This window comes from Oncorhynchus nerka, linkage group LG9b (assembly GCF_034236695.1).
Source record: "Oncorhynchus nerka isolate Pitt River linkage group LG9b, Oner_Uvic_2.0, whole genome shotgun sequence".
Lineage (NCBI taxonomy): Eukaryota > Metazoa > Chordata > Actinopteri > Salmoniformes > Salmonidae > Oncorhynchus > Oncorhynchus nerka.
The window spans coordinates 19556744-19584374 of record NC_088424.1 but is presented as its reverse complement, the minus strand read 5'-3'; the positions used below and the strand labels follow the sequence as shown (position 1 = coordinate 19584374).

The following is a 27631-nucleotide window of genomic DNA, read 5'->3' as shown; positions in this document are numbered from 1 at the left end:
AGAATACTCCAATTTGTTTTTTTACTCCTGCTTAGGTGAGGCTATTTTGTGGAATTTGTGGCCTTCTTGAATTCCCTTGAGAAACGTGGCAATTTCACACAGTAGCCGGCTACATTTGAACAGTAGCAGGTGAGAGAAGATTCTGTTCTCTTGGGTGTTGAGGCAGTGAACCTTTGTGGTACATGATTTAATATGCATACAGGAATATCTGGTAACGGGTACATTTCTTCTCTGTATAGACTACCATGGTACAGTACAGTGCTATCATGGGATGGGGAAAACAACGGTGGATGCAGTTTTATTCTTTTCAGTGTTGAAGATTTAATGACACACTTCCAGTGATGACACACTCAAGTTTAGTTCATTCTTTTGTCTCAAAATAACTTGAAGTCCCTGTATTTCGGAAATGATGAGTGATAAATTGTACCGCATGTCTGAAAGAAAAAAATATCTCATTCCCTCTCGTCTGTAATCTGTGTATGGGAAAGTTGGCCAGATTCAAAAGGAGCTGTTCACTCCTCTCCAGTCAATTAGTCAACTGGCACAGAGTGTCTAATTTGAGCTCTCAGCTCACATACCCATATGTTGAACATAAACAATGAATACATGCAGCCAGCCATCCTATTCAAAGCAGCCTACGCTATCTCTGGATTACGTTCCCCCCTTGCCCACGTCTTCTATATTCCGTGTGTGTGTGTGTGTGTGGAGCAGTCTCCAACACAGTGCTGCGGCCAAAAGACTGCACATTACCATCTCTAGTCAGACACTATAAAAACATGTCTGTTTACTCTGTCATTACATCCGTGTTTGATGAGCCGGCGTTGTAAAAAACTATTTGCTATCAGCCTTCGTCATTGCACTCTGTCCTTTTGTTCAGCACTCCTTATTGCTATTGGAGTACATTACAGGGTTGTGGCCAGTTAACATGGAGGGGGGAGGGGCAGCATAGGTCTCCCAAATGGTACCCTTTTCCCTACATAATGCACTACACTATATAAGGAATAGGGTGTCATTTGGGACGCTCCCAATGACCGACCTGCGAGGTAGTACATGAACCTCTGGGAATAGGGCCTCCTTTGGACTCAACCTTGTTAGTCAAAGGAGATTGATTACGCCTGAAGGGTCACCTATAGACCTATAGCCCTTCCCACTTATGCTTGGTGACATGGGGGCTGACCTATGCACTCTTATTCCACAACTACCCTGCACCAACCAGACAGCTAGCCTATCATCAGGCAGATGCACCCGGTGGATTGATGAACCTTGAATACAACACTTTAATATTTAATCCCAAAAAGCCCCCCTTGGCTTGCAATGACCTCATCAACTATAATTGCCTGCCTGCTGTGTCTGCTGCCTCCTAAAACATTGTTTGCATCCCAAATACCACCCTATTCCCAATATAGTGCATTATGGACACAGGTCAAAGTAGTGCACTATATAGGGGACAGTGCGCCATTTGTGACGGAACCATCTCACCAGTAGGGAAAAGGTCACATCCTGCAGAAGACATCCTGTAGGAGCAGTGAGGTAGTTAATGGACACAAGGCAGTGCACCTCATCACATAATGATGGGTTGACCGACAGCTCTGAATGAATGAAGCAATAAGGCCCGAGGAGGTGTGGTATATGGCCTATAAGGGCTGTTCTTATGCATGACGCAACGCGGATACGCCACAAACCCCGAGGTGCCTTATTGCTATTATAAATTGGTTACCAATGTAATTGGAACAGTAAAAATATACCACGGCTTTCAGCCAGTCACCATTCACATACTTTTGCAATAATTCTATTGCTAGGTTAGGTAGGCTATCAAGCTTGGTTTCAGGTATGATGATAACACATTGTTTCTTGAGCAAGGGGATTAAACTCCACACACGGCAATGTTTTTATTGTATGACAAGGTATGGATTCAACTTTTCCAGTTTTTGCATGTCAGTGGATACTGTAGGCTTAGTTGTATTTAATACCCCCCCCCCCCCATATAATCAATATTAAATTAATCTATATAGGATGTAATTGAAGGCCTGCAGTACCCTGACAGCGTGAAATCCATTCTTTGTTGCAGAGGACAACTCTGCCCTCTACAGACAAGCTGTGATGACTTCACCTTATTTTCTCTGGGCTCAACAGAGTTGGTGCTAATTCAATTTCCTACCTAATGCTGGTTCCTCTCAGTCAGTGGGATCAACAATACAGCTGTGTCCCGTGATGATCTATTTTCTGTTAGGCAGCAGACTTTGATCAGTCAAAGTGAGGCATAGCCCAAAAAGCAGTTCACTTCAGTATGGCATCCTATCATTGCATACAAAAGGTGGTGTATAAAGTAAAGTTGAAAGGGTGAAGAGAATGTTCCTAAACTTTTTAAAGTTTAGTATCTTCCTGATTTACTGTGAGATCTTCTGTGCTGCTTACTCCCTCCTGAGGTGTCTTTCTTCTCCCCTCTGTGCAGATGTGAAGGGACCACCCACACACCGCTTTTCCTGCGGCCAGTCGCCCTACTCCGAGACCAGTATGTGGGAGAGGAAGTACTGCATCCTGACTGATAGCCAGCTCATCCTGCTCAATAAAGAGGAAGAGGTGAATAAAGTTCCTCCTAATTACTACCCCTCTTATACCAACATGCACACACACCATTTACATTTACATTTAAGTCATTTAGCAGACGCTCTTATCCAGAGCGACTTACAAATTGGTGCTTTCACCTTATGACATCCATTCATTTCAGAGGAACAAAGCAAGGTGTGGATAGTGAGGGGGCTGAATCTGACATCTTATCTCTAAAAATCTATCCCGTCTTCTGTGTGTGCAGGAAACATTTACATTTAAAGAGAAGACCTTAATATTGTATGTCCCAGGCTGATCATGGTCCTAAGCTACTAGGAAAACTATTACTTATTCAGTATACATACTATAGAAATAAAAATAATACATTTGCTGATGATGCCCTACTTAAAATGCTTCCGTTTTTCCCCCCTGTGTGAGGTGGTTGATAATCCTACAGAGTCGTCAAAGAGCAGGAGCCTGCGTCGGACAGTCAGTGTTCCATCAGAGGGACAGTTCCCAGAGTTCCAGGCAGAGGGCGCCTCCATTCTAGGTAAGACTGCCACAGACTGAAGAGGAGAGGAGGAAGCATATACAGGGCATTTGGAAAGTATTCAGACCCCTTCCCCTTTTCCATATTTTGTTAGATTAGAGCCTTATTCTAAAATGGATTGAATAAAAAAAAAAATCCTCATCAATCGACACACAATACCCCATAATGAGAAAGTGAAAACAGGTTTTTAGAATGTTTTTCACAATGTATAAAAAATGAATAACAAATACCTTATTTACATAGGTATTCATACCCATTGCTATGAGACTCAAAATTGAGCTCAGGCATCCTGTTTCCGTTGATCATCATTGAGATGTTTCTACAACTTGATTGGAGTCGACCTGTGGTAAATTCAATCGATTGGAAATTATTTGGAAAGTCACACACCTGTCTATATAAGGTCCCACAGTTGACAGAGCATGTCAGAACAAAAACCAAGCTATGAGGTCAAAGAAATTGTCCTTAGAGCTCCGAGACAGGATTATGTCGAGGTGCAGATCTGGGGAAGGGTACGAAAAAAATTCTGCAGCATTGAATGTCCCCAAAAACACAGTGGCTTCTATCATTCTTAAATGGAATAAGTTTGGAACCACCAAGACTCTTCCTAGAGCTGGCCGCCCAGCCAAACTGAGCAATCGATGGAGAAGGGCCTTGGTCAGGGAGGTGACCAAGACCCTGATGGTCACTTTGACAGAGCTCCAGAGTTCCTCTGTGGAGATGGTAGAACCTTCCAGAAAGACAACCATCTCTGCAGCACTCCACCAATCAAGCCTTTATAGTAGACTGGTCAGATGGAAGCCACTCCTCAGTAAAATGCACGGCAGCCCACTTAGAGTTTGCCAAAAGGCACCTAAAGGACTCTGACCATGAGAAACAAGATTCTCTGGTCTGGTGAAACTAAGATTTGAACTCTTTGGCCTGAATGCTAAGCGTCACGTCTGGATTAAACCTGGCACCATCCCTCCAGTGAAGCATGGTGGTGGCAGCATCATGCTGTGGGGATGTTTTTACAGGACATCTGCAGGGACTGGGAGACTTGTCAGGATCTAGGGAAAGATGAACGGAGCAAAGTACAAATAAATCCTTCATGAAAATCTGCTCCAGGATGGTCAGGACCTCAGACTGGGGCGAAGGTTCATCTTCCAACAAGACAACGGCCCTAAGCACACAAACAATACAATGTCCTTGAGTGGCCCAGCCAGAGCGCGGACTTGAACCCAATCGAACATCTCTGGAGAGACCTGAAAATAGCTGTGCCGCGACGCTCACCATCCAACCTGACAGAGCTTGAGAGGATCTGTATAGTCCCTATGCCTAAGAATACTAAGGTAACCTGCCTAAATGACTACCGACCCGTAGCACTCACGTCTGTAGCCATGAAGTGCTTTGGAAGGCTGGTCATGGCTCACTTCAACACCATCATCCCAGAAACCCTAGAGCCACTCCCAATTTGCATACCCCAAAAGATCCACAGATGATGCAATCTGTATTGCACTCCACAGTGCCCTTTCCCACCTGGACAAAAGAAACACCTACGTGAGAATGTTTTTCTGGCTGTGTGGTGCCAGGATAACAACATCTCCCTCAACGTGATCAAGACAAAGAGGTAATTGTGGACAACAGGAAAAGGAAGGACCCAGCACGCCCCCATTCTCATCGACGGGGCTGTAGTGGAGCAAGTTGAGAGCTTCAAGTTCCTTGGTGTCCACATCACCAACAAACTAACATGGTCCAAACATACCAAGACAGTCGTGAAGAGGGCACGACAAAGTCTTATTCAGGAGACTGAAAAGATCTGGCATGGGTCCTCAGTTCCTCAAAGTTCTACAGCTGCACCATTTAGCGCATCCTGACTGGTTGCATCACTGCCTGGTACGGCAACTGCTCGGCCTCCGACCGCAAGGCACCACATAGGGTAGTGCGTACGGCCCAGTACATCACTGGGGCCAAGCTTCCTGCCATCCAGGACCTCTATACCAGGCAGTGTCAGAGGAAGGCCCTAAAAATGGTCAAAGACTCCAGCCAGCCTAGTCATAGACTGTTCTCTTTTATACTGCACGGCAAGCGGTACCGGAGCGCCAAGTCTGTGCCCAAAAGGCTTCTTAACAGCGTCTACGCCCAAGCCATGAGACTCCCGAACAGCTAATCAAATGCCTTCCCAGACTATTTGCATTGTCCTGCCCCTCCCTCATTTACGCTGCTGTTACTCTCTGGTTATTATCTATTCAGAGTCACTTTAACTCTATCTACATGCACATATTACCTCAATTACCTCGACTAACCGGTGCCCCCCGCACATTGACTCTGTACTGGTACCCGGTGTATATAGCCTCGCTATTGTTATTTTACTGCTGCTCTTTAATTATTTTTCATATTTAAAAGGCCACTCTAAATTGTGCAGTTCTGTCATACAACACAATGCCACAGATGTTTTGAGGGAATGTGCCATTCGCATGCTGACTGCAGGAATGTCCACCAGCGCTGTCTCCAGAAAATGTAATGTTAATTTCTCTACCAAAAGCCGCCTCCCACTTTGTTTTAGTGATTTTTGCAGTATGTCCAACCGGTTACCCCGTGTAACCACGGCAGCCCAGGACCTCTACATCCGGCTTCTTTGCTTGTGGAATCATCTGAGACCAGCCACCCGGACAGCTGATGAAACTGAGGAGTATTTCTGTCTGAAAAACAAATTCTGATTGGGTGGGACTGACTCCCCAGTGGCTGGGCCTGGCTCCCAAATGGGTGGGCCTATGCCCTCCTAGGCCCACCCATGGCTGCTCCCCTTCCCAATCCTGTGAAATCCATAGATTAGGGTCTAATAAATGTATTTCAAATTGACCAATATTCTTATTTGAACTGTAACTCAATAAAATCATTGTTGCATGTTGCATTTACATTTTTGTTCAGTATGGTTACCAATCTGTTACACCAATGCACTGACTAGAGTGGGAGAGGAAGACTTTGGATGCATCCCACAATTCACCCTATTTAGTGCACTACTTGGACCAGAGCCCATCTTTTGACCAGAGCCCTGGTCGAAGTAGTGTACTAAATAGGGAATAGATTGCCATTTGGGATGCAGGTTTTCTGTTAGCTTTAATGAGAGGATATGCCGCACACAGTAAATTCGTTATAGAAAGAGGCTTTCCGCCATAGTTGATTATATAAAATAATGAATGAATTAATAAATGTTATGTATGCAGTTCCGTGTGAGGACTTATAGTTTTTAAAACGGGTACAGACACCTCTGAACATTACTAATTGCGGCAACAATAATTAAACTAGTCTGCAATTTTTTTATCTTCTCTCCATTGGCTCAGGACCGTAGAGAAACCTTGAAATTATTTATCTGGATGATGGTTGATCACTATCCATGTATCCCTCGTCCGTAATACACCCTGCGACAAAGAAGCAGTCTGCAAGTATGAAGAACAATGGCACAAACGCATCTGTTGAGTGGATGAAAAACTGCCAGCAGTGCCCACTACAGCAGAGCATTTTAGAAAATACGACAGAGCTGCAGCAGCGAGATTAGTATCAACTGAAGTAACTTAATTCTCTTATGATGAGTATGTGGACTGCTGCTGACCTCTTCCCTGCCTGGTCAGTGAGAAACAGCTGTAAGCTCCCAAAAGGAACAAAATTACAAGTTGTAATAATAACAAAATGACCCCTATGTTCAGTGTCTTGTGTCTGTTTTCATGAGGGTTTAATTTAATTTATGCCAGTTAGTGTTTGCGTTCTACTACTTTGCGTTCTACTACTCCGTCCATAGGCCGGGAAATGCTCTGTAGAGTCGGTGTCTTTGGGAATGTATCAGGGACAATGTACCCTGTGTCCAGTCTGACCCTGCTGTCTTGATGTGGGCTTTTCTCAACCAGGGCATTCACTGGGGGAATCTGCGGGGGTGCAGCCGCTGGCTGGAGGGATGCTGGGCTGGGGGTCAGTGGGAACAGGGAAGGGGTCTTTGGGCTGGTTGATTTGTGACTGCAGCTGATGGGTAGAGGAATGAGGATGAACATGGGCTTACATACCAAATGGCACACTGTCCCCTATATGGTTGAAAGTTGTTCACTATGTAGGGAATGGGGTGCCGTTTGAGATGCCGCCCCGGTAACTCAGGGAGTCATCCACCCGTGATGACCCTCTTAATGTTTTCTGTCCTGCCCTCAACCAGGGGAGAGGGCCTTATTTATATGTTAATCTATACTCTTGTTTGACAAAGTGTCTGCTATACTGGGTTTTAGGCCAATACTGGGATTCTATGGGCATTCAACTATCATTTTGATTGACATGTAGAGCAAACAGAAAAACATGAAACTTTCTGAGATGAATGCAGTCTTCCTCCTTTAATATTGTCTTTTGGTTTTCTAAATATGGTGTTGAGTGATGCACATTTTAATAGAGCTCAGGTGACATAGCCTATTTTGTTTAGATTTATTCTACGAGGGAAATAATAACTTTGCCACCATGTTGTTATATTCCTCCACCATTGGCATTTTTTAGATGACCAGTTTTTGTGACACTGACTGGCATTTTTTAGAGGGAAGTCAGTGACATTTTTGGTACTTTTTGTCCCCCACACCAAATTCATAAATCTCAGTGCATTGGGCGCATTCGTCCCCTCCGAGGTTTGTATACAACAACAGTATTTGAATTAAACTATTTCACTGACTTTTCCTGTACTCCAACTGTAACCTTGTAGTAAGAGGGTTAATACAATACAGGTCGCTTGGTCAGCTGGTACCTGAGGTTGCTGCATCGATGAGATGACTGATATCTGAAGGTTATGATATGCGTGTGAAAGTTAACAGAGGAGGACAGCTTTTCACTCTTGAATGGAGGAATTTTGACTTGACGTTTCTGCAGGGCAACACACGTATTGACATCAATTTGTACAATCAACCGTAAATAAATTGCCTTATCATTTGCTGCACACCCCCTTTTATACTGAGGGGCAGAGGCTTCGCTCTGACGGGTATGTTCGACGATGCATCTTGAGTACGCATGTGGAAGGGCTGCTATTGTATTATTCATTTCAAAAGACTAGAGAAGAGCGAGGGTGTGTGGGTTTGACCGGCTTGGGCGCAGGCTTTTCTGCATTCCTGCATGTCTTGAAAGGAGTCGAAATAGCAGCCAGGACGAGATAGAAAGCGAGCACCAGGATTTGGTATATTTTCAGCGAAATGTGATTTCTGGATTGTAAACTATGGAATACATTTGGGGTAAGTTCAAGTCATTTTAATTAATATTTTTTACTTGCCAAACAATTCTAGAATACAAAAGAGCAATTCTGTGAGAGCTCTTGGGCTGCTACTCAGGAGGACCGTCTGTACTCTAGAGTTTGTACAGAAATAACTGTTCCAAGCGCAACCTGTTACTCTTTGCCACTGGAAACAACAACTATGAATTTGTTTGGATGTTCCATCAATTTGTCTAGTCTTTGGTCAGAAACCTTTAGGCTATGCCTATGTTACATCCTTGTTGTAAGATACAATGTAACATAATTTGGCGATATGTAAAAAACGCTGTTACTTTTAGCATGTTGACAAGCAGGTGATATTGGGGCCACGTAATCGCTCAAATGATTTCTTATCTATTCTCCAATCTATTGTTATCTGCCATCCAGAACTTGAACATAATAAACAATGGTTACTGTCATCTAGTCGGGAACATATGTGAATACATTTTTCCGGTGCCTTGCACTTCGCTGCCCTTATCGAACTGACACATTGTGGCAGTTATAGTTAGCCAAAATGTTGAACACTGTCTGGGTTTGACCACAGCTGTCCTTTGGTCGTTGATTTTCCATCGGTATGTCTGGAGAATGGAGATTATCATTGATATTTCTACAGTATTCGGAGGCAATCTCATTACTTCACTTGGTTTGTCAATCAAAAGGTTGTTTATGATCGTTTTGAAATATTGCCAAATAGCACTTATTACAGCCTATTGCATCTGTCAACTCGGTCACAACTCTTTTACTCACATTCTCTCCTCGGGGAAAACACTTCTCTGTAATTACATTTCGGTTGATTTCTCTGCTCACAGCCAATGTTTACTGTATTTTGTTGCCAGAGTTGGGCATTTTTTATTTGCACGTTTATGATGACTGCGTGCACATTTTTCTGAAGAAAATGTCATCACAGAGAAGTGTCAGTACCGGCCACAAAGCATTCATGTGAAAATAGAAAATATGGCATGGAAACGGTTATGTAACAGTGGATGAAGTCATGAGCATTGCTTTGTTACCTGGACATATAACTGGTTCCATGAGTTGATAGGAATTCCTTAAATAGTTGTACAGTTGGACAATGGATACATTGCATTGCGTCATTCAGAACAAGTGGCAGTGTCAATGGTTTCTGATGAGGATGCTTTCATGGCATACATGTTGGGACATGTTTTATGGGTATTCTGAAACTTCCCTTATCTGAATAGATTAATTCTAGATACAGTGCATGATGACACCGGTGATGCTGTGACACAAAGAAGTTGCCAACAGTGGCTCATAACTGTATTTTTCCCCCCCTGTCTTTACCTTACTTGAGGCATTCAGTGTTTTTGTATAGAGCAGGGGTTTTCAACATTTCCTTGACCAGGAACCCCGTCCCAGGCAAACCGGTGACCCAGGGACCCCCCACCATACACTATACAAAAGTATGTGGACACCCCTTCAAATGAGTGGATTTGTCTATTTCAGCCACACCCGTTGCTGACAGGTGTTTAAAACCGAGCACACAGCCATGCAATCTCCATAGACAAACATTGGCAGTAGAATGGCCTTACTGAAGACCTCAGTTACTTTCAATGTGGCACCGTCATAGAATGCCACCTTTCCAACTAGTCAGTTCTTCAAATTTCTGCCCCGCTAGAGCTGCCCCGGTCAACTGTAAGTGCTATTATTGTGAAGTGGAAACGTCTAGGAGCAACAACGGCTCATCCGCGAAGTGGTACGCCACACAAGTGCGTGTGGCGTACCACACGTAAAAAAAAAAGAAAAGCAGACCCCTTGCAGTACCCCCAGTTAAATAGCCCTGGTATAGAGCCCTTCACACTTTTATTTGTTCGTAGGTTTTGCTTGTCATATGGCAAACATTGTTTCGCCACGTGCTCCTGTGCTGACCTTACAGTGCAGGTGTGTCTGTTCTGGTTCATGATTGGACAGTGAATGGAACAGAGTGTATTTCACATTCCACACATTCTTCACACAGTTGCCGTGTGCATCACGCCTTACCATTGATATGCCTTCACTTCACAAAATATACACTCGTTCCCACACCACCATGTTGCTTGTGTAGCAAGTTTTCTATGTAGCAACTGTGTTTTTCCCCCTTGTTGTGACATCTGTGGACAACCAGCACGGATGTTGCAAGTTTTATGTATTAAGAAATTCATTTCTATGAAGGCTGCCCCTATAATCCTTTTTAAAATAACCCTAAATCTGCTGTTCTGTAGTAGATCCTCAACTACACTTGAAATCTCTGTTTTCAATGGATTTTTCATCACCAAAAATCATTCAGATTTTTCTTGGCATTCTATCAAAGGATGTATCAATTCCTTCTTCGCTGACTGGCTGTCAGTGTTTGCCAATCCAGCCTTTATCTAGCACAGTATGTCAAGGTCACCACTCAGGGTTGTATACAGGAGCTAGTGATGAGGCAAGCAGTTGTCAGGCAGTCTGGTGGGGCCCGTCCTGCAGACAACATGGTCCAGTTTCAAATGGCACCCTATTTATTCCCTAAATAGCGCACTACTTTTGACCAGGGCCCATCAAAATTAACGCACTATATAGGGAATATGTTACCATTTGAGACACCTCCTGCTGCATCCGTTCCAGAAAATTCAGTTAAACAATTGATCGGGTGCAGGCCTTCCAGAAATCGATATCATGTTAAAAGATAAGCGCAGGATTAAAACGCATTGCCTGCCACGTGGTGAAATTAGGCCGTCGCTGTAATTAGAAGTGATGCTTGCTGGGAGATTCCTACCAGAACCCCCTTTATACCAGGTAGCTGCTATCCTAATCTTCTGGGCCCGTATTCAGAAAGCATCTCAGAGTAGGAGTCCATTAATTAGTCAGGTCCATTAATTAGTCAGGTCCATTCATTAGTCAGGTCCATTCATTAGTCAGGTCCATTCATTAGTCGAGGTCCATTCATTAGTCAGGTCCATTCATTAGCCTATAATCTAAAAGGTAAAAGTGAGTTTAGATCCTCCTTGTTAGCATGCACAATAGCTGATATGGTAGGCTATTCGTCTGCTGTTTCTCCAAGGCGCTCCATTATTTCCAAAAAATAAGCGGTAACGATATCACAATGTAGCATGCATGCTATTGAACATCATATGGTTTCAATAGATCACAATTAATTTGATGCAACTTGATGCAAACATCCTTGTTTGCAGGCTCCATTGGCCACTCACCACTTCATTGTGCTTGCGATTTCTAATATGAAGTGTGGATGGTGATCATCAATAATGTGTTATTTAACTTAGCCCAGCCCTAAGTTCTTGATTAACTCACAAAGCTCACACCGTTGGTGCTACTGCATGATAAGGACTATAGAAATCATATTCCCTGACGATAATTCTGCAGTTTCAGTAACTTTCAGTGTTGTCACATGCTGCACAATGGGCAACAATGTAGCAAAATTATGCAGACGAATATGCACTAAACCTCTGAGGTAGAGGACAAGGCACTGCTGCACTGTTCAAATACTGTTACCGGGGATTGCTGATCCACAAATCTGTATTGTGTTCATTGTTGTTTTACCTAGGTGTCTCTCCCAACCACTGCATATTCTTACCACTGAGTTTCTGGACTAAAATGAGGGATAGTTCAAAGAACAGCTTTTTAGCAAGGGTCTGGAGTTTTATCTGTGTGGATTGCTGCATAGTAACTTTGTAAATGAACACGAACTCAGTCTTTGTCATCTTTTTGTGTATAAGGAGAAATCTGGTTGGATCTTGCAGTTAGCCCTAAATAGTGGATATTTCTCATTTTCTGATTCACTGTATCTTGTCGCAAATCTTCCAATTTTGTAAATTGCCATTTCCGACTGACGATAAGGATTGTCTTGTACAGGCTGGTTAATTTTTTTGTTTGTTCCCCCATCTCCCCCGTCCCTCTCTCCCCCCTACCCCTGTCCCTCACACACAAAGATGAGAAAGCCCCCAGGGTTGTGTCCTACATCAGTCGACTAAGGCAGCACGTTTTTTTGTAATTCGCCTTAAAGCGTGGCTCTAGATTTGTCCTGTATGTCCTGTGGTTCCAGCAGTGAGGCTGCATTTCAGCTGCAGCAGCAGTCCAGCAGATGCTTCAGTACACAGAGAGAGGGAGGGAGGGGGGAGGGAGCGCAACTGAAGAGGGAAGTACTTGCAGTCCTGTTCTGTTCTGTTGAGAGGAACGGTGGAGTGCAGTTACAGCAATTGATTGAATAAATGCGGTAAAATCTCTTCCGCTGCTGGCATGCCAAAAAGGAGTCTGATGAAGTGAAGGTTAGAATTGCTGCCAAGAGGAGAGAGTGAGTGTGATAGGGAAAGCAAGAAGAAGAGGGAGGTAGATAGCAGAGGGAGACTCCAAGAGAGAAGGGGAGTGAGAGGGGGACCAGGAGAAGCATGGAGTGGAGTGCTATTTCAGGGAGAAATAGGTGGGATGCCAGACTGCAGGAAAAAAACTAGTTCATTAAGAAAACTGAGATCCTGGGATGATCTTGAAAGAAATCTGAGATCAATGGGATGGCTTCATAGTACTGTAGAAGATGAACAGTTAAAATGGAAATGACTTCGCCTCGTTAGCTGATGGTGATGTTCTGTGTTTAGCCAATCGGATGCTGGCTAACCCTGTTCATCTCCTCCTCAGATGATGGGGAACAGCTGTGACCGAGGTACTGACTCACTCTCCCGTCTTTTTTCTATAGACTCTATTGTTTGAAATTAAGTTGATTATTCATGCTTAATTATCATATGCGCAGAGCATCATCGTTAAAAAACTGTTATGTTCAGTTCTGTTTGTCTGTTTATTTTCATTTAGGGTCAGTACTGTATACATGCAATGCTCTATATGATGGGTTTGCTACCATCTTTCACGAACACTGAACTGAAGATGTGCGTAACTTTGATCATCTTTACTTTGTGCTGTTTGTCAATGTCCATAGTTTTATTAAGTAGTAAGGATGTGCATTAAGTTTGATAGGTGTCTCTCTTCCCCAGCCAGAGAGCTCAGTCTCCTCTGAATCAGAGTAAGTGGAGTTGAGCGTCTGAAATCCCGCTCACAGGGCGGTGCGCAAGGCGCTCAATGTCCTTTCCTACCGCTAAAACATGCTCCTTGCTCAAAGGGGAAAAAACTCTCCAAATTCCCTCCATTCATCCTTTTGTTTAGAATCACAATTTAAACAACGCCCATCGATTTGAGACTACATGGATCTACCATTTTGATTTGAAGTATTGAAACCAAACCATGTGATTTTGATTCAAATTATTTTAATAAACAACATGACTGTAAGTCATGACTGTGACTGTAAGAAGCGGTCATCATTTAAATAGGCTACATATTAATCTCTATGTAAACACTAAATAGGTCAGGAGCCAAAACGGGTAGTCTAAGAAGGAACAAATATTTTATTATTTAGGCTATATCATTAGCCTATTATTTCAATTATTTCAAGGCTATAGCCTACAAATAAATTAATTGTGAAGCATTTGCAAGTGTGACACAATAGGCTGGCAGGAACATTAAGCGCTCAACATTTAAATAACATTTTGTCTTATTCAATCGTTCATTCACTCACTCCTAGAATGTAGAGAAAAACAGGGCAATTCAAGAGGGTGCTATGAAATTAATGTCAATTACATGAACTCTAAACATGCTAAATTCTCAGAGAAAATCATCTAACTTTTTAACCATACAGTGGGGCAAAAAAGTATTTAGTCAGCCACCAATTGTGCAAGTTCTCCCACTTAAAAAGATGAGAGAGGCCTGTAATTTTCATCATAGGTACACTTCCACTATGACAGACAAAATTAGAAAAAAAATCAGAAAAATCACATTGTAGGATTTTTTATGAATTTTTTTGCAAATTATGGTGGAAAATAACAAAAGTTTATCTCAATACTTTGTTATATACCCTTTGTTGGCAATGACAGAGGTCAAACGTTTTCTGTAAGTCTTCACAAGGTTTTCACACACTGTTGCTGGTATTTTGGCCCATTCCTCCATGCAGATCTCCTCTAGAGCAGTGATGTTTTGGGGCTGTTGCTGGGCAACACGGACATTCAACTCCCTCCAAAGATTTTCTATGGGGTCGAGATCTGGAGACTGGCTAGGCCACTCCAGGACCTTGAAATGCTTCTTACGAAGCCACTCCTTCGTTGCCCGGGCGGTGTGTTTGGGATCATTGTCATGCTGAAAGATCCAGCCACGTTTCATCTTCAATGCCCTTGCTGATGGAAGGAGGTTTTCACTCAAAATCTCACAATACATGGCCCCATTCATTCTTTCCTTTACACGGATCAGTCGTCCTGGTTCCCTTTGCAGAAAAACAGCCCCAAAGCATGATGTTTCCACCCCCATGCTTCACAGTAGGTATGGTGTTCTTTGGATGCAACTCAGCATTCTTTGTCCTCCAAACACGACCATTTGAGTCTTTACCAAAAAGTTATATTTTGGTTTCATCTGACCATATGACATTCTCCCAATCTTCTTCTGGATCATCCAAATGCTCTCTAGCAAACTTCAGACGGGCCTGGACATGTACTGGCTTAAGCAGGGGCACATGTCTGGCACTGCAGGATTTGAGTCCCTGGCGGCGTAGTGTGTTACTGATGGTAGGCTTTGTTACTTTGGTTCCAGCTCTCTGCAGGTCATTCACTAGGTCCCCCCGTGTGGTTCGGGGTTTTTTGCTCACCGTTCTTGTGATAATTTTGACCCCACGGGGTGAGATCTTGCGTGGAGCCCCAGATCGAGGGAGATTATCAGTGGTCTTGTATGTCTTCCATTTCCTAATAATTGCTCCCACAGTTGATTTCTTCAAACCAAGCTGCTTACCTATTGCAGATTCAGTCTTCCCAGCCTGGTGCAGGTCTACAATTTTGTTTCTGGTGTCCTTTGACAGCTCTTTGGTCTTGGCCATAGTGGAGTTTGGAGTGTGACTGTTTGAGGTTGTGGACAGGTGTCTTTTATACTGATAACAAGTTCAAACAGGTGCCATTAATACAGGTAACGAGTGGAAGACAGAGGAGCCTCTTAAAGAAGAAGTTACAGGTCTGTGAGAGCCAGAAATCTTGCTTGTTTGTAGGTGACCAAATACTTATTTTCCACCATAATTTTCAAATAAATTCATTAAAAATCCTACCATGTGATTTTCTGGATTTCTTTTTCTCATTTTGTCTGTCATAGTTGAAGTGTACCTATGATGAAAATTACAGGCCTCTCTCATCTTTTAAGTGGGAGAACTTGCACAATTGGTGGCTGACTAAATACTTTTTTGCCCCACTGTATACTGTATGGTAGAAACATGGGGTTTAGAATATTGTTTTTTTCTCTATTGAATGGACATATTTGTATAAACCTTGAATTAATTAATAATTTTATGGGTGAACACCCTACTTATTAGGCTCAGTGCCTTTCGAATGAACTATTAGAAGTTTGGCCAGAGTCTCTAGATTCAGGCTCATGCGATGGTGCCTGCAGAGGCCAGCAGTGGAGAATACACTCTGCAGAACCACTGGGAATGCTAAACACCCTTCGGGCCACTCTTGCCAGGTGGGGGAAGGGATACGGAGTTGTCTTTCCAAAAGGTGATAACATCCTCGTCTGCATTGCTTCTCACAGCCGTTAGGTACTCCTCTACCTCTTCTTTCTTGTCTATAGAGGACTGCTGCTGCTGAATGAAGTAGAAGCTGAACATGCAAGGTATTTTGGGCACTTTGTTTTGCTAAGGGGCAGGGATAGGAACTGCTGGTGCTACTGGTATGGCAGATGCACCTGCCAGAGGAGCGTTAATAGCCTCGGTTTCCTTCACAAAGAGGTCTCATCTCTCCAAGAGATTACGCACCAGTTCATCCCTTATCACCCACTAACTTTTAAACCTGGGGTCCAGGACAGCGGCTAGACAAGATGTTTATCATTCTAGTACCGCCTGTACCCAGTGGAAACGTTATCTGATGGTGTTTCTGCAAAAGCAGAAATGTCTATGGACAGACACAGTAGTCAACACTTTATTTTATTTCAGACAAGGCAGGGAGATTCATGCCTAGGGTCTCTAACTCTTTTTGAGGTCAGTTAGTGGTGTCAGAACCTCGGCCAGGACCTGTAGGCGACGCACTTCGTTTAAGGTGAGTTTTGCATCAACGAAGGTAGACTTCTTTTTTTTTTTTTGCCACAAGGGGTGTCTTTCGAACATCTTCAACACAGATTCAATCATGCGTAATTGGCTCTTCCATCTTGTCTTGCAGACTGATGTGGGACGCACTCCCAATCTGTCCCTTTCCTCTGTGTTCAATGTACACTTCCTAATGCTTTTCACAAGTTTCCCCACTTTCTGGATATGTCCACTGACCCCATCATATATGTTAAAGGAATACTTCATTGCGAGCTGAAGCATGTGAATTGGGCACTGTAAATGGAGATTTTACTTTGAAGTAGTGGTTTACCATCATGTCCACGTTGTTGGCTATATGGTCAGTTTGGAACTGAGAGCCCAGGTGGCGCGCCCTCCTCCGTGTCGGATGCCTCATTTTCCTCCTGTCCATCATCATTGATCTCCTCAAAACCAGGTAAGTTGAAGGCCTCGACCATGTTGCTTGCGCTGTCAGTCACCACTTGCTGGATGTTCACCTGTCGCTGCACGTTCCAGTTCCTCAGGACACTTTCATATTTCTGCTAAATGGCCTTTGATGTGTGGTGTCCTTGAGCTGCGAGCACATACAACAACACCGTGTGGCATTTATATTTTCCTTCAATGAAACTGGCGACAATCCCCAGTAAACTGTCCCCTTCTGCTAATCCAAATGTCCGTTGACACAACGAAACCATCACCAAGTTGAAATCTTGTCTCTCAGCTTGGCTTCCATTTCTTTGAGGGCATGAGACATGAGGGTGTCTCAGACCGTACTATTAGCAAGGCAGTGTGTAGCCTGGTTGTGTTGCACTTGAAAAGTACCACGTCCCTCCCTGTTCTCCCTTTTTGTTATGAGCTCATAGTCCAAGTGAACAATTTCAAAGAATGTCTCGTCGAATTGCCTCTTTTTCTTAACACTGTTTTGGTTACTACATGATTCCATATGTGTTATTTCATAGTTTTCAATGTCTTCACTATTATTCTACAATGTAGAAAATAGTACAAATAAAGAAAAACCCTTGAATGAGTAGGTGTGTCCAAACTTTTGACTAGTACTGTAGCTTACAAATAAATGCATGCTATGCATGCTGGGCTCTGAATTATGAAGCATGCGATGTTTATAAGACCAATTGGGCTACTGCCAGGGGTGCCAAGAGGACAGTGTCTGAGGAATAACTTGATATAGCACTTTGCAAAGTAGCCTTTTTAATAGCTGACTGCTGTCTCACAACCTGTCTGAAATGTGGGATCGGTCACCGTATGTGGTGTTGCTCTAGCCTAGACGTTCTCAGTTCATTATCTTGTCCGGTAAAACTTGTTTTCTTTACTGAGCATTAAATGGTTCTGGCTTCTTCTTTCACAGCACAGGCTGCATTCATGTCGCACAGGGCTTATCCTCAAGGGGCTAAATTTAGCTTCCAATCAATAGCTCCCTGGATATCGGCCAGCGATCTCAATGTGACAGACAGTTTGGGACTTCTGTATTTGGAAGACGTGGCTTTCTTTGCTCTGTGAAGCATTGATAAGGCCGACGGTAGTCTTGTATACAGCTGCAGCAGCAGCAGAACTGTGGAAGTCTAGGAATATGTTCTAAATGGCCCTGTATTCCCTATATAGTGCACTACTTTTGACCAGGACATTGGTCAAAAGTAGTGCACTATATAAGTTGGGTAGGAAACTACACTTTACAAAAATATAGATTTGGACCTAATGAATTTATTTCAATTGACTGATTTTCCTCATATGAATTGTAACACAGTATTAATCAATTAATTTGTTGCGTTTATATTTTAGTTCAAATATAGATTCAGCTATGGGTCTAATTTTTGCGAAACAGATGGTCGGGGGGCTGGAACATAATTATAATTTGTACACTGCAAATTGACCATAACTAAGCACAAAAAGAGATTTGTATTTGAAAATATAAATTTCATACATTGATTACACATACAGTGTCTATATAGAGTCTACACCTCCCTTGAACTGTTACAAAGTGGGATTGAAATAGATTTCATTTGGCTTTTTTTTTATTGATCTAGACAAAATACTCCATAATGTCAGTGAAAATAAAACTCTAGAAATGTTTACAAATTTAATAACTAAAATATTTGTTGAATAAGTAGTCACCCCCTTTGTTAGGCAAGCCTAAATAACAAATCACTAAAGATATTTGGACTAAATAATAGGGGTTGACATGATTTTTTTAATGACTATTCCTTCCTTTGTCCCCCATACATACAGTACATCTGTAAGGTCCCTCAGTCAAGTATTGAATTCCAAGCACAGATTCAACTACAAAGACCAGGGAGCTTTTCAAAAGTTTATAAAGAAAGGCAGTTGTAGGTAGATGAGTAACAGTAGCAAATCAGACATTGAATATATCTTTAAGCATGGTCAAGCTAATAATTATGCTGTGGATGATGTATTAAACCACCCAGACACATCAAAGATTCTGAACTGAGCTGCAGGACAGGAAGGAAGCTGCTTAGGGATGTGGCTGTGATGGGAGAAAACTGAGTAAGGATCAACAACATTGTAGTGACTCCACAATAATGACCAACATGACAGAGTGAAAAGAATACAAATATACAGAACTAAAATATTCAGATATATGTATACAACAAGGCACTAAAGTAATACTGCAAAAAGACACTGCAAAGGAATACACTTTTTTAGACTAAGTGCAAAGTGTTATGTTTGGGGCACACGCATCACTGAGTAACTGCCTCTTTATTTTCAAGTATGGTGGTGGCTGCATCATGGTATTGGTATGCTTGACATCGGCAAAGGCTGGGGAGTTTTTCAGGATAAAAAGAAACCGGATTGAGCTAAGCACAAGCAAAATCCTACAGGAAAACCTGCTTTACACCAGACACTGGGAGTGGAATTCACCTTTCAGAAGGATTTAACCTTAAACACCAAGTACAATCTACACTGGAGTTGCTTACCAAGAAGATGGTGATTGTTCCTGAGTGAACAGGTTTGACTTAAATCTGCTTGAAAATCTATGGCAAGACTTGAAAATTGCTGTCTAGCCATGATCCCCAACACCTTGACAGAGCTTTAAGAATTTTGAAAATAATGGGCAAATATTGCACAATACAGGTGTGCAAAGCTCTTAGAGGCTTACCCCAAAAGACAACAGCTGTAATCGCTGCCAAAGGTGTTTCTAACATTTATTGACTCAGAAGGTTGAATACTCATCTAATCAAGGTATATTGTGTAGATCATTGACCAAAAATGACGAGTATACAGTGCATTCGGAAACTATTCAGACCCCTTGACTTTTACCCCAAAAATGTACTTTACAACCGTATTCTAAAATGGATGAAATATTTTGGATTACATAGTTTTTCCCCCCTCATCAATCTACACACAATACCCCATAAGGGCAAAGCAAAAACAGGTTTTAGAAAATGTTGCCAAAATAATAAATAAAATATTACATTTACATATGTTTTCAGACCCTTTACTCAGTACTTTGTTGAAGCACCTTTGGCAGCGATTACAGCCTCGAGTCTTTTTGGGTATGACATTACAAGCTTGGCACACCTGTATTTAGAGTTTCTCCAATTCTACTCTGCAAATCATCTCAAGCTCTGTCCGGTTGGATTGGGAGCGTTACTGCACAGCTGTTTTCAGGTCTCTCCAGAGATGTTCGATCGGGTTCAAGTTCGGGCTCTGGCTGGGCCACTCAAGGACATTCAGAGACTTGTCCCGAATCCACTCCTGCGTTGTCTTGGCTGTGTGCTTAGAGTCGTTGTCTTGTTGGAAGGTGAACCTTCGCCCCAGTCGGTGGTCCTGAATTCCTGGTGACTTTTGTATTTTTTGGCCCATGGGCATCCTGTTTCCGAACCCTGATATAGGTATTAAGGTGTCATTTGGGACATAGACAGGGACTCAGGGATGAGAAATTGGGGTGTTTTTCAGTTGAGGGCAGCTCTGCTCCAGGAGACTAGGCTGAGCTGACACTCCGGTGCCCAGGCCTGGCAGCTGGCAGCTGGAGTCCCATGATAATGGCCCTGCCCTGCCACTGTAAACTGAGACCACCAGAGGGAAAATTAAATGTGGGTTGAGTCCATCCTCATCCTTGACACACACAGCCATAACCTTACTGAGAGAGACAGAATAGTTTGTCAGAACAGACCAAAAATAAAATCTTCTACAGAGAAATAGATTTATATTGTCATGTTTTTATTTTACCATCCAGAATGTTCACAGAGGATTACAGGGAAGCAAATAACACTGTGACCTTATAGCAGGAACCTCAATGTCAATGAATTACAGACTCCTCTGAATAGCATTCTGAGATTTATTTTACTTGAGTTAGTGCATTAATTCAATGCTATAGCTTGTCTTTTGGGGGACCAGAACACAGACTCGTGGCAGCCTGTGGCTTGAGGTAATTGCTTGCTCAATACAGCCCACCTCAGTCTCGTCCTTGGTGATCTAGATATCGTCAACAGCTTGTTCACCCATCACTCTGGCTCCCTCTCCCAAATGTGGCAGAATCTGTGTTCATATAACTCAACCTCCCCCAGTCCAAGGCAGCTAGCTTGATTGATTGAGTATTATTGAGTTAGTGGAGTAAAGTGCAGACTCACTCCTCTTGTCTGTCCTGTCTAATCTCTCTTGTCGCTCTATCTTTCTCTTGCTCACTCTCGTTCTCTCTCTGTCTGTTGTCCACAGAAGTGTCTGCTGAGAGGTCCCCCAGGAGGCGGAGTATCACAGGCCTGGGGAATTCAGAGAAGAACATATCCCTGGACGTACCCAACTCATCTCCCTTCAAAGTACCAGTGAGTGCTATTGTTATGATTAGAAAATATGTTTATTGTCCAATGTACACGGATGTCCAACGAAAACTTGTATTTTGCTTTATAACAAACCCCTCAGAAAAAAACGCACACATTAGACATTTTAAGCCTCTTTGTACAGTTTGACGTACAATAACTTGTGTTGGAAGCCATTAATATTTGTTGCCGTTTTATATTATTTTGCTATTTTATATAAGTTTGATATCCAGAAGTCTTTCTCTTGTTTGAAGCATATGGGCAGACTGCAGATCCAACCCTCTCTGTACTTGATTAGACTTTATTTCAGTTAAAACTCCCCAAACCCCATTGATGGCCATGGGCTTTCAACAGCTCAGTCAATGGTAAAACTCTCCGCTATAAACATGGTCTTCCTATTCCATCCTAGGACATGGATAATATCAATCTAGTTGTTTTTTCTTTGCACCAGCAGGACAGAACGTCAGAGTCGGGTAAGATCAGGGGGGGTGGTGTATGTCTCTTTTATTAACAACATCTCCGATCTCCAATATTAAGCTTCTGCTATTCTGAGTTAGAGTACCTCATGGTAAGCTGTAGACTATACTATTTACCAAGAGTTTATCTGTAATTTAAAATAGCCGTCTATTTACCATCACAATCCGATGTTGACATTAAGACCGCACTCAACGAGCTGTATCAGGCCATAAGCAAACAAGAAAATGCTCATCCAGAGGCGGTGCTCCTAGTGGCCGGTGATTTTAATGCAGGAAAACTGAAATCTGTTTTACTTCATTTCCACCAGCATATGTGACCTGTGCAACTACAGGGATAACAACTCTAGATCACCTTTACTCCACACACAGAGACATGTACAAAGCTCTCCCCCGCCCTTCATTTGGGAAATTGGACCTTAACTCTATCCTCGTGTTAAAAAGCAAAAACTCAAGCAGGAAGTACCAGTGACGCTCTCAATACGGAAGTGGTCCGATGAAGTGGATGCTAAGCTACAGGACTGTTTCACTAGCAGATATTGGAATATGTTCCGGGATTCATCTGATACCATTGAGGAGTTTACCACATCAGTCACCGGCTTCATTAATAAGTACATCAATGATGTCCCCACAGTGACCATACGTACATATCCCAACCAGAAGCCATGGATTACAGGCAACATTCACACTGAGCTAAAGGCTAGAGCTGCAACTTTCAAGGAGCAGGACACTAATCCGGATGCTTACAAGTAATCCCGCTACGTCCTGCAACGAACCATCAAATAGGCAAAGTGTCAATGCATTACTAAGATCGAATCCTACTACACCGGCGCTGACGCTTGTTGGATGTGGCAGGGCTTGCAAACTATCCCAGAATACATTTACATTACATTTAAGTCATTTAGCAGACGCTCTTATCCAGAGCGACTTACAAATTGGTGCATTCACCTTATGACATCCAGTGGAACAGTAGTGCATCTAAATCTTTTAAGGGGGGGGTGAGAGGGATTACTTTATCCTATCCTAGGTATTCCTTAAAGAGGTGGGGTTTCAGGTGTCTCCGGAAGGTGGTGATTGACTCCGCTGTCCTGGCGTCGTGAGGGAGTTTGTTCCACCATTGGGGGGCCAGAGCAGCGAACAGTTTTGACTGGGCTGAGCGGGAACTGTACTTCCTCAGTGGTAGGGAGGCGAGCAGGCCAGAGGTGGATGAACGCAGTGCCCTTGTTTGGGTGTAGGGCCTGATCAGAGCCTGGAGGTACTGAGGTGCCGTTCCCCTCACAGCTCCGTAGGCAAGCACCATGGTCTTGTAGCGGATGCGAGCTTCAACTGGAAGCCAGTGGAGAGAGCGGAGGAGCGGGGTGACGTGAGAGAACTTGGGAAGGTTGAACACCAGACGGGCTGCGGCGTTCTGGATGAGTTGTAGGGGTTTAATGGCACAGGCAGGGAGCCCAGCCAACAGCGAGTTGCAGTAATCCAGACGGGAGATGACGAGTGCCTGGATTAGGACCTGCGCCGCTTCCTGTGTGAGGCAGGGTCGTACTCTGCGGATGTTGTAGAGCATGAACCTACAGGAACGGGCCACCGCCTTGATGTTAGTTGAGAACGACAGGGTGTTGTCCAGGATCACGCCAAGGTTCTTAGCGCTCTGGGAGGAGGACACAATGGAGTTGTCAACCGTGATGGCGAGATCATGGAACGGGCAGTCCTTCCCCGGGAGGAAGAGCAGCTCCGTCTTTCCGAGGTTCAGCTTGAGGTGTTGATCCGTCATCCACACTGATATGTCTGCCAGACATGCAGAGATGCGATTCGCCACCTGGTCATCAGAAGGGGGAAAGGAGAAGATTAATTGTGTGTCAAAGGGAAACCAAGCAGAGAGGTGCCCAGTGACGGAAGCCTACCAGCCGAGCTAAATGTCTTCTATGCTCGCTTCGAGGCAAGCAACACTGAACCATGCGTGAGAGTACCAGCTGTTCCAAACAACTGTATGATCACGCTCTCCGTAGCTGATGTAAGATCTTTAAACAGGCTAATATTCACAAGGTCACAGGACCAGACTGATTACCAGGACGCGTACTCAGAGCATGCTCTAACTAGCTGGCAAGTGTCTTCACTGAAATGTTCATCCTCTCTCTGACCCAGTCTGTAATACCTACATGTTTCAAGCAAACCACCATAGTCCCTGTGCCAAAGAACGCAAGGTAACCTGTCTAAACGACTACCGCCCCGTAGCACTCACATCTGTAGCCATGAAATGCTTTAAAAGGCTGGTCATGGCTCACACCACCATCATCCCAGAAACCGGGACCTACTTTAATTCACATAGCACCCCAACAGCACTCCACACTGCCCTTTCCCACCTGGATAAAAGGGAGACCTATGTGAGAATGCCGTTCATTGACTACAGCTCAGTGTCCAACACCATAGTTCCCTCCAAACTCATCACTAAACTCAGGACCCTGGGATTGAACACCTCCCTCTGCAGCTGGATCCTGGTCTTCCTGACGGGCCGTCCCCAGGTGGTGAATTTCGAACATCCGTGACATCCGCCACGCTGACCTTCAACACGGGGGGCTCTTCAGGGGTGCGTGCTCAGTCCCCTTCTGTACTCCATGTTCACCCACTACTGTGTGGCCACGCACGACTCCAACACCATTATTAAGTTTGCTCACCGACGACGAGCACGGCCTATAGGGAAGAGGTCAAAGACCTGGCAGTGTGGTGCCAGGACTAAAACCTCTATCTCAACATGGGCAATACAAAGGAGCTTGTTGTGGACTACAGGAAATGTAGGGCCGAACATGTCCCCATTCACATCAACGGGACTGTAGTGGAGCGGGTCGAGAGCTTAAAGTTCCTTGGTGTCCACATCACTAAGGACCTATAATGGTCCAAACACACCAACACAGTCGTGAAGAAGGTACGACAATGCCTCTTGCCCTTCAAAAGGCTGAAAATAATTGGCATGGGTCCTCAGATCCTCAAAAGGTTCTACAGCTGCACTATTGAGAGCATCTGGCTGCATCACGGTTTGGTACGGCAACTGCTCGGCATCTGACTGCAAGGCGCTACATAGGGTAGTGCGTACGGCCCTGTACATCACTGGGGTCAAACTTCCTGCCATTGAGGACCTCTATACCAGACAGTGTCAGAGGAAGGCCCTAACAATTGTCAGAGACTCCAGCCAACCAAGTCATAGACTGTTCTCTCTGCTACTGTACAGCAAGCAGTACGGGAGTGCCAAGTCTAACCAAAAGGCACCCGGACAGCTTCTACCCCCAAGCCATAAGACTGCTGAACAGTTAATCAAATGGCTTCCCGGACAATTTACATGGACCCTCTCTATTATTTATTTAATCTATTTATCTTAATTGTTTTGCTCTGACTCCCTTGCATTGGCTCTACAGTATGCACACTCACTAGACTCTACCTGTCACACAGAATGACGCTGGAGAGACGAAGCAGGTACGGGAAGTAAAACATTTAATAAATAACGGACATGGAACGAAACAGGAACAGCGTCAGCAAACGAGTAACACAAACAAAGAACAATGCAGAAGCGGGGAACAGAGCTGGGGAACTGACAAATATAGGGGAGGTAATAACAGGTGAGGAGTGAGTCCAGGTGCCAACCGAGGCAACGAAACCTCTCGAACCAGCTAGGGCGTGGATGCCTGACGGGCTGGTTTAGGCCCCCCCGGTTCCATCGGTGGCGACCCAGAGCCGATGCCACGATACCAACCGGAACGCCATTACTCTGCGATGCTTCGTGTGATGGCTTCTGCATTCTGTCACATGGATGGACTCTGAAGAGACGAAGCAGTTACGGGGAGTAAAACATTTAATAAACAACGGACATGGAACGAGACAGGAACAGCGTCAGCAAACGAGTAACACAAACAAAAAACAATTACTGCAGAAGCGGGGAACTGACAAATATAGGGGAGGTATGATGATGATGAGTGAGTCCAATATCGCTGATGCGCGTGACGAGGGAAGGCAGGTGTTGCTTAATTAATGGATGATAGGCGTGCGTGATGCAGGGCAGCCTGGCGCCCTCAAGCGCCAGGGGGGAGAGCAGGAGCAAACGTGCACTACCCACACACTCACACATACTACATACAGTCATACTCACACACACACACACATGCATATTGACGCCACACTCACACACACTCTTTCACAATTCACATATGCTTCTGCTGCTCCCTTTATTATACTGTATATCCAAGTCACTTTTACCCACATGTTCATGCTCTATTACCGCAGTTACCTCATACCCCTTCACATTGACTCAGTACTGGTACTCCTTGCATAAAGCCTTGTTCTTTTTTTGTGTTACTATTTCCTTTTTTATTTAGCAATTATGTATATTTTCCTTACTTTTTAACTCTTCACTGTTGTGAATGGGCTCGTAAGTAAGCATTTCATTGTAAAGTCTACACCTGTTGTATTCAGCGCATGTGACCGTGAGAAACTGAGGATGGATGAACAACATTGTAGTTACTCCACAATACTAACCTAAATGACAGAGTGACGAGAATAAAGGCGGTACAGAATAAAAAATATTTGAGAACATGCATCCTATTTCCAATAAGACACTAAAGTAAAACTGTAAAACATTTGGCAAATTAACTTTTATGTCCTGAATACAAAGTGTTATGTTTGGGGCAAATCCAACACAACAAAAATAATGATGTGCAAATATTGTACAATCTAGGTGTGGAAAGGTGACTCTCTAACTAACATGTATTGACTCAGGGGTTGAATACTTACGTAAATCCAGATAAATTGGTGTTTTATTTTTCATATATTTTTTTGTAGATCGTTGACAAAAAATGACAATTAAATACATTTTAATCCCACTTTGTAATACAACAATGTGAAAAAAAGTCTAGGAACGCGAATCCTTTCTGAATGCACTGTAATGCAGTCATTTAGACCATGGCCCATAGGGTGCTTCAACCTTGTTAGGAAAAGGGGATACTTAGTCAGTTGCACAACTGAATGCATTCAACCGAAATGCGTCTTCCGCATTTAACCCAACCCTTCTGAATCAGAGGTGCGAAGGGCTGCCTTAATCGCCATCCACGTCATCGGTGCCCAGGGAGCTGTTGTTGTTGCTCAAGGGCAGAACATCCCATTTTTCCACCTTGCCAGATCAGGGATTAGTTTACTGGCCCAACGCTCTTAACCGCTAGACTACCTGCCGCCCTCTCTGTTATACCACCACGTCTCTCATAGAGCTACATTCTGATTCATGTCATTCTGGTCTCCTCCTCAAAGTGAAGCAGTACTTGTCATTATTGTGTTGGCCTAAGGAGGAGGGATTGTCCATAGAATTACACATATAACTCATTTAATAGGAGCTCTGTGGGTTTATCTAGCTAAATCTTACCTTATTATAGCTTCTCGCATAATGCATCAGAATTTTTCACGTTCTCAGACATGGACTTGAAGTATAGAACCAACTCTGTGCAGGTGTTGTGAAGTAAATATGGAAGTGTGTTATGAGATATATATATATATGAAAACTTTTGCTTGCTAATCAGAGACTATGTGGGAGTGTGCCTCAAAGGACTGTGAAAACTCAGAGACATGCTTTTGGTGATATTTATAGCCAAAAGAATTGGGCCATGCATCACCGTTACTCATATCTCTGGCCTGTTATAGGGCTTCTCGTTATGCGTTTAGAAGGTTTTGTTAAGGATAGATGAAGAACAACTTCTACATTTGAAGAAAAACTTCTACTTTTAAAAAGGTCTCTGATAGCTTACATTTTTTTTACTATGTCATGTTTTTTAGATTCACCAAAGGGTCTAGCCTACTTCCACTAGTGGGTAGGTGACTCATGTTTGTCTGCATAAATGTTTGTCCGTTTCTATAGACAAGCTATTTTACCTGCACAGCAATATGGGAATGTTCCCAGTGGTA

At 43.5% G+C, this 27631-nt stretch overlaps 1 protein-coding gene across 6 annotated transcripts in view; it reads left to right on the top strand.

Annotated features, from left to right (window-relative positions):
• The window catches only part of LOC115114405 (ras GTPase-activating protein nGAP-like), a 94307-nt gene that overhangs the window by 37767 nt on the left and 28909 nt on the right, over positions 1-27631 (top strand). For 4 of the 6 annotated variants that reach the window (XM_065013417.1, XM_065013415.1, XM_029642597.2 and 1 more), the window contains exons 2-4: positions 2453-2580; positions 2986-3097; positions 21127-21233. In XM_065013417.1, coding sequence (XP_064869489.1) covers positions 2453-2580; positions 2986-3097; positions 21127-21233 — 347 coding nt within the window. Of the gene's footprint in view, positions 1-2452; positions 2581-2985; positions 3098-8155; positions 8323-12848; positions 12985-21126; positions 21234-27631 lie in introns of those variants that run through there. The other 2 variants (XM_029642602.2, XM_029642601.2) reach the window with 2 other exon arrangements.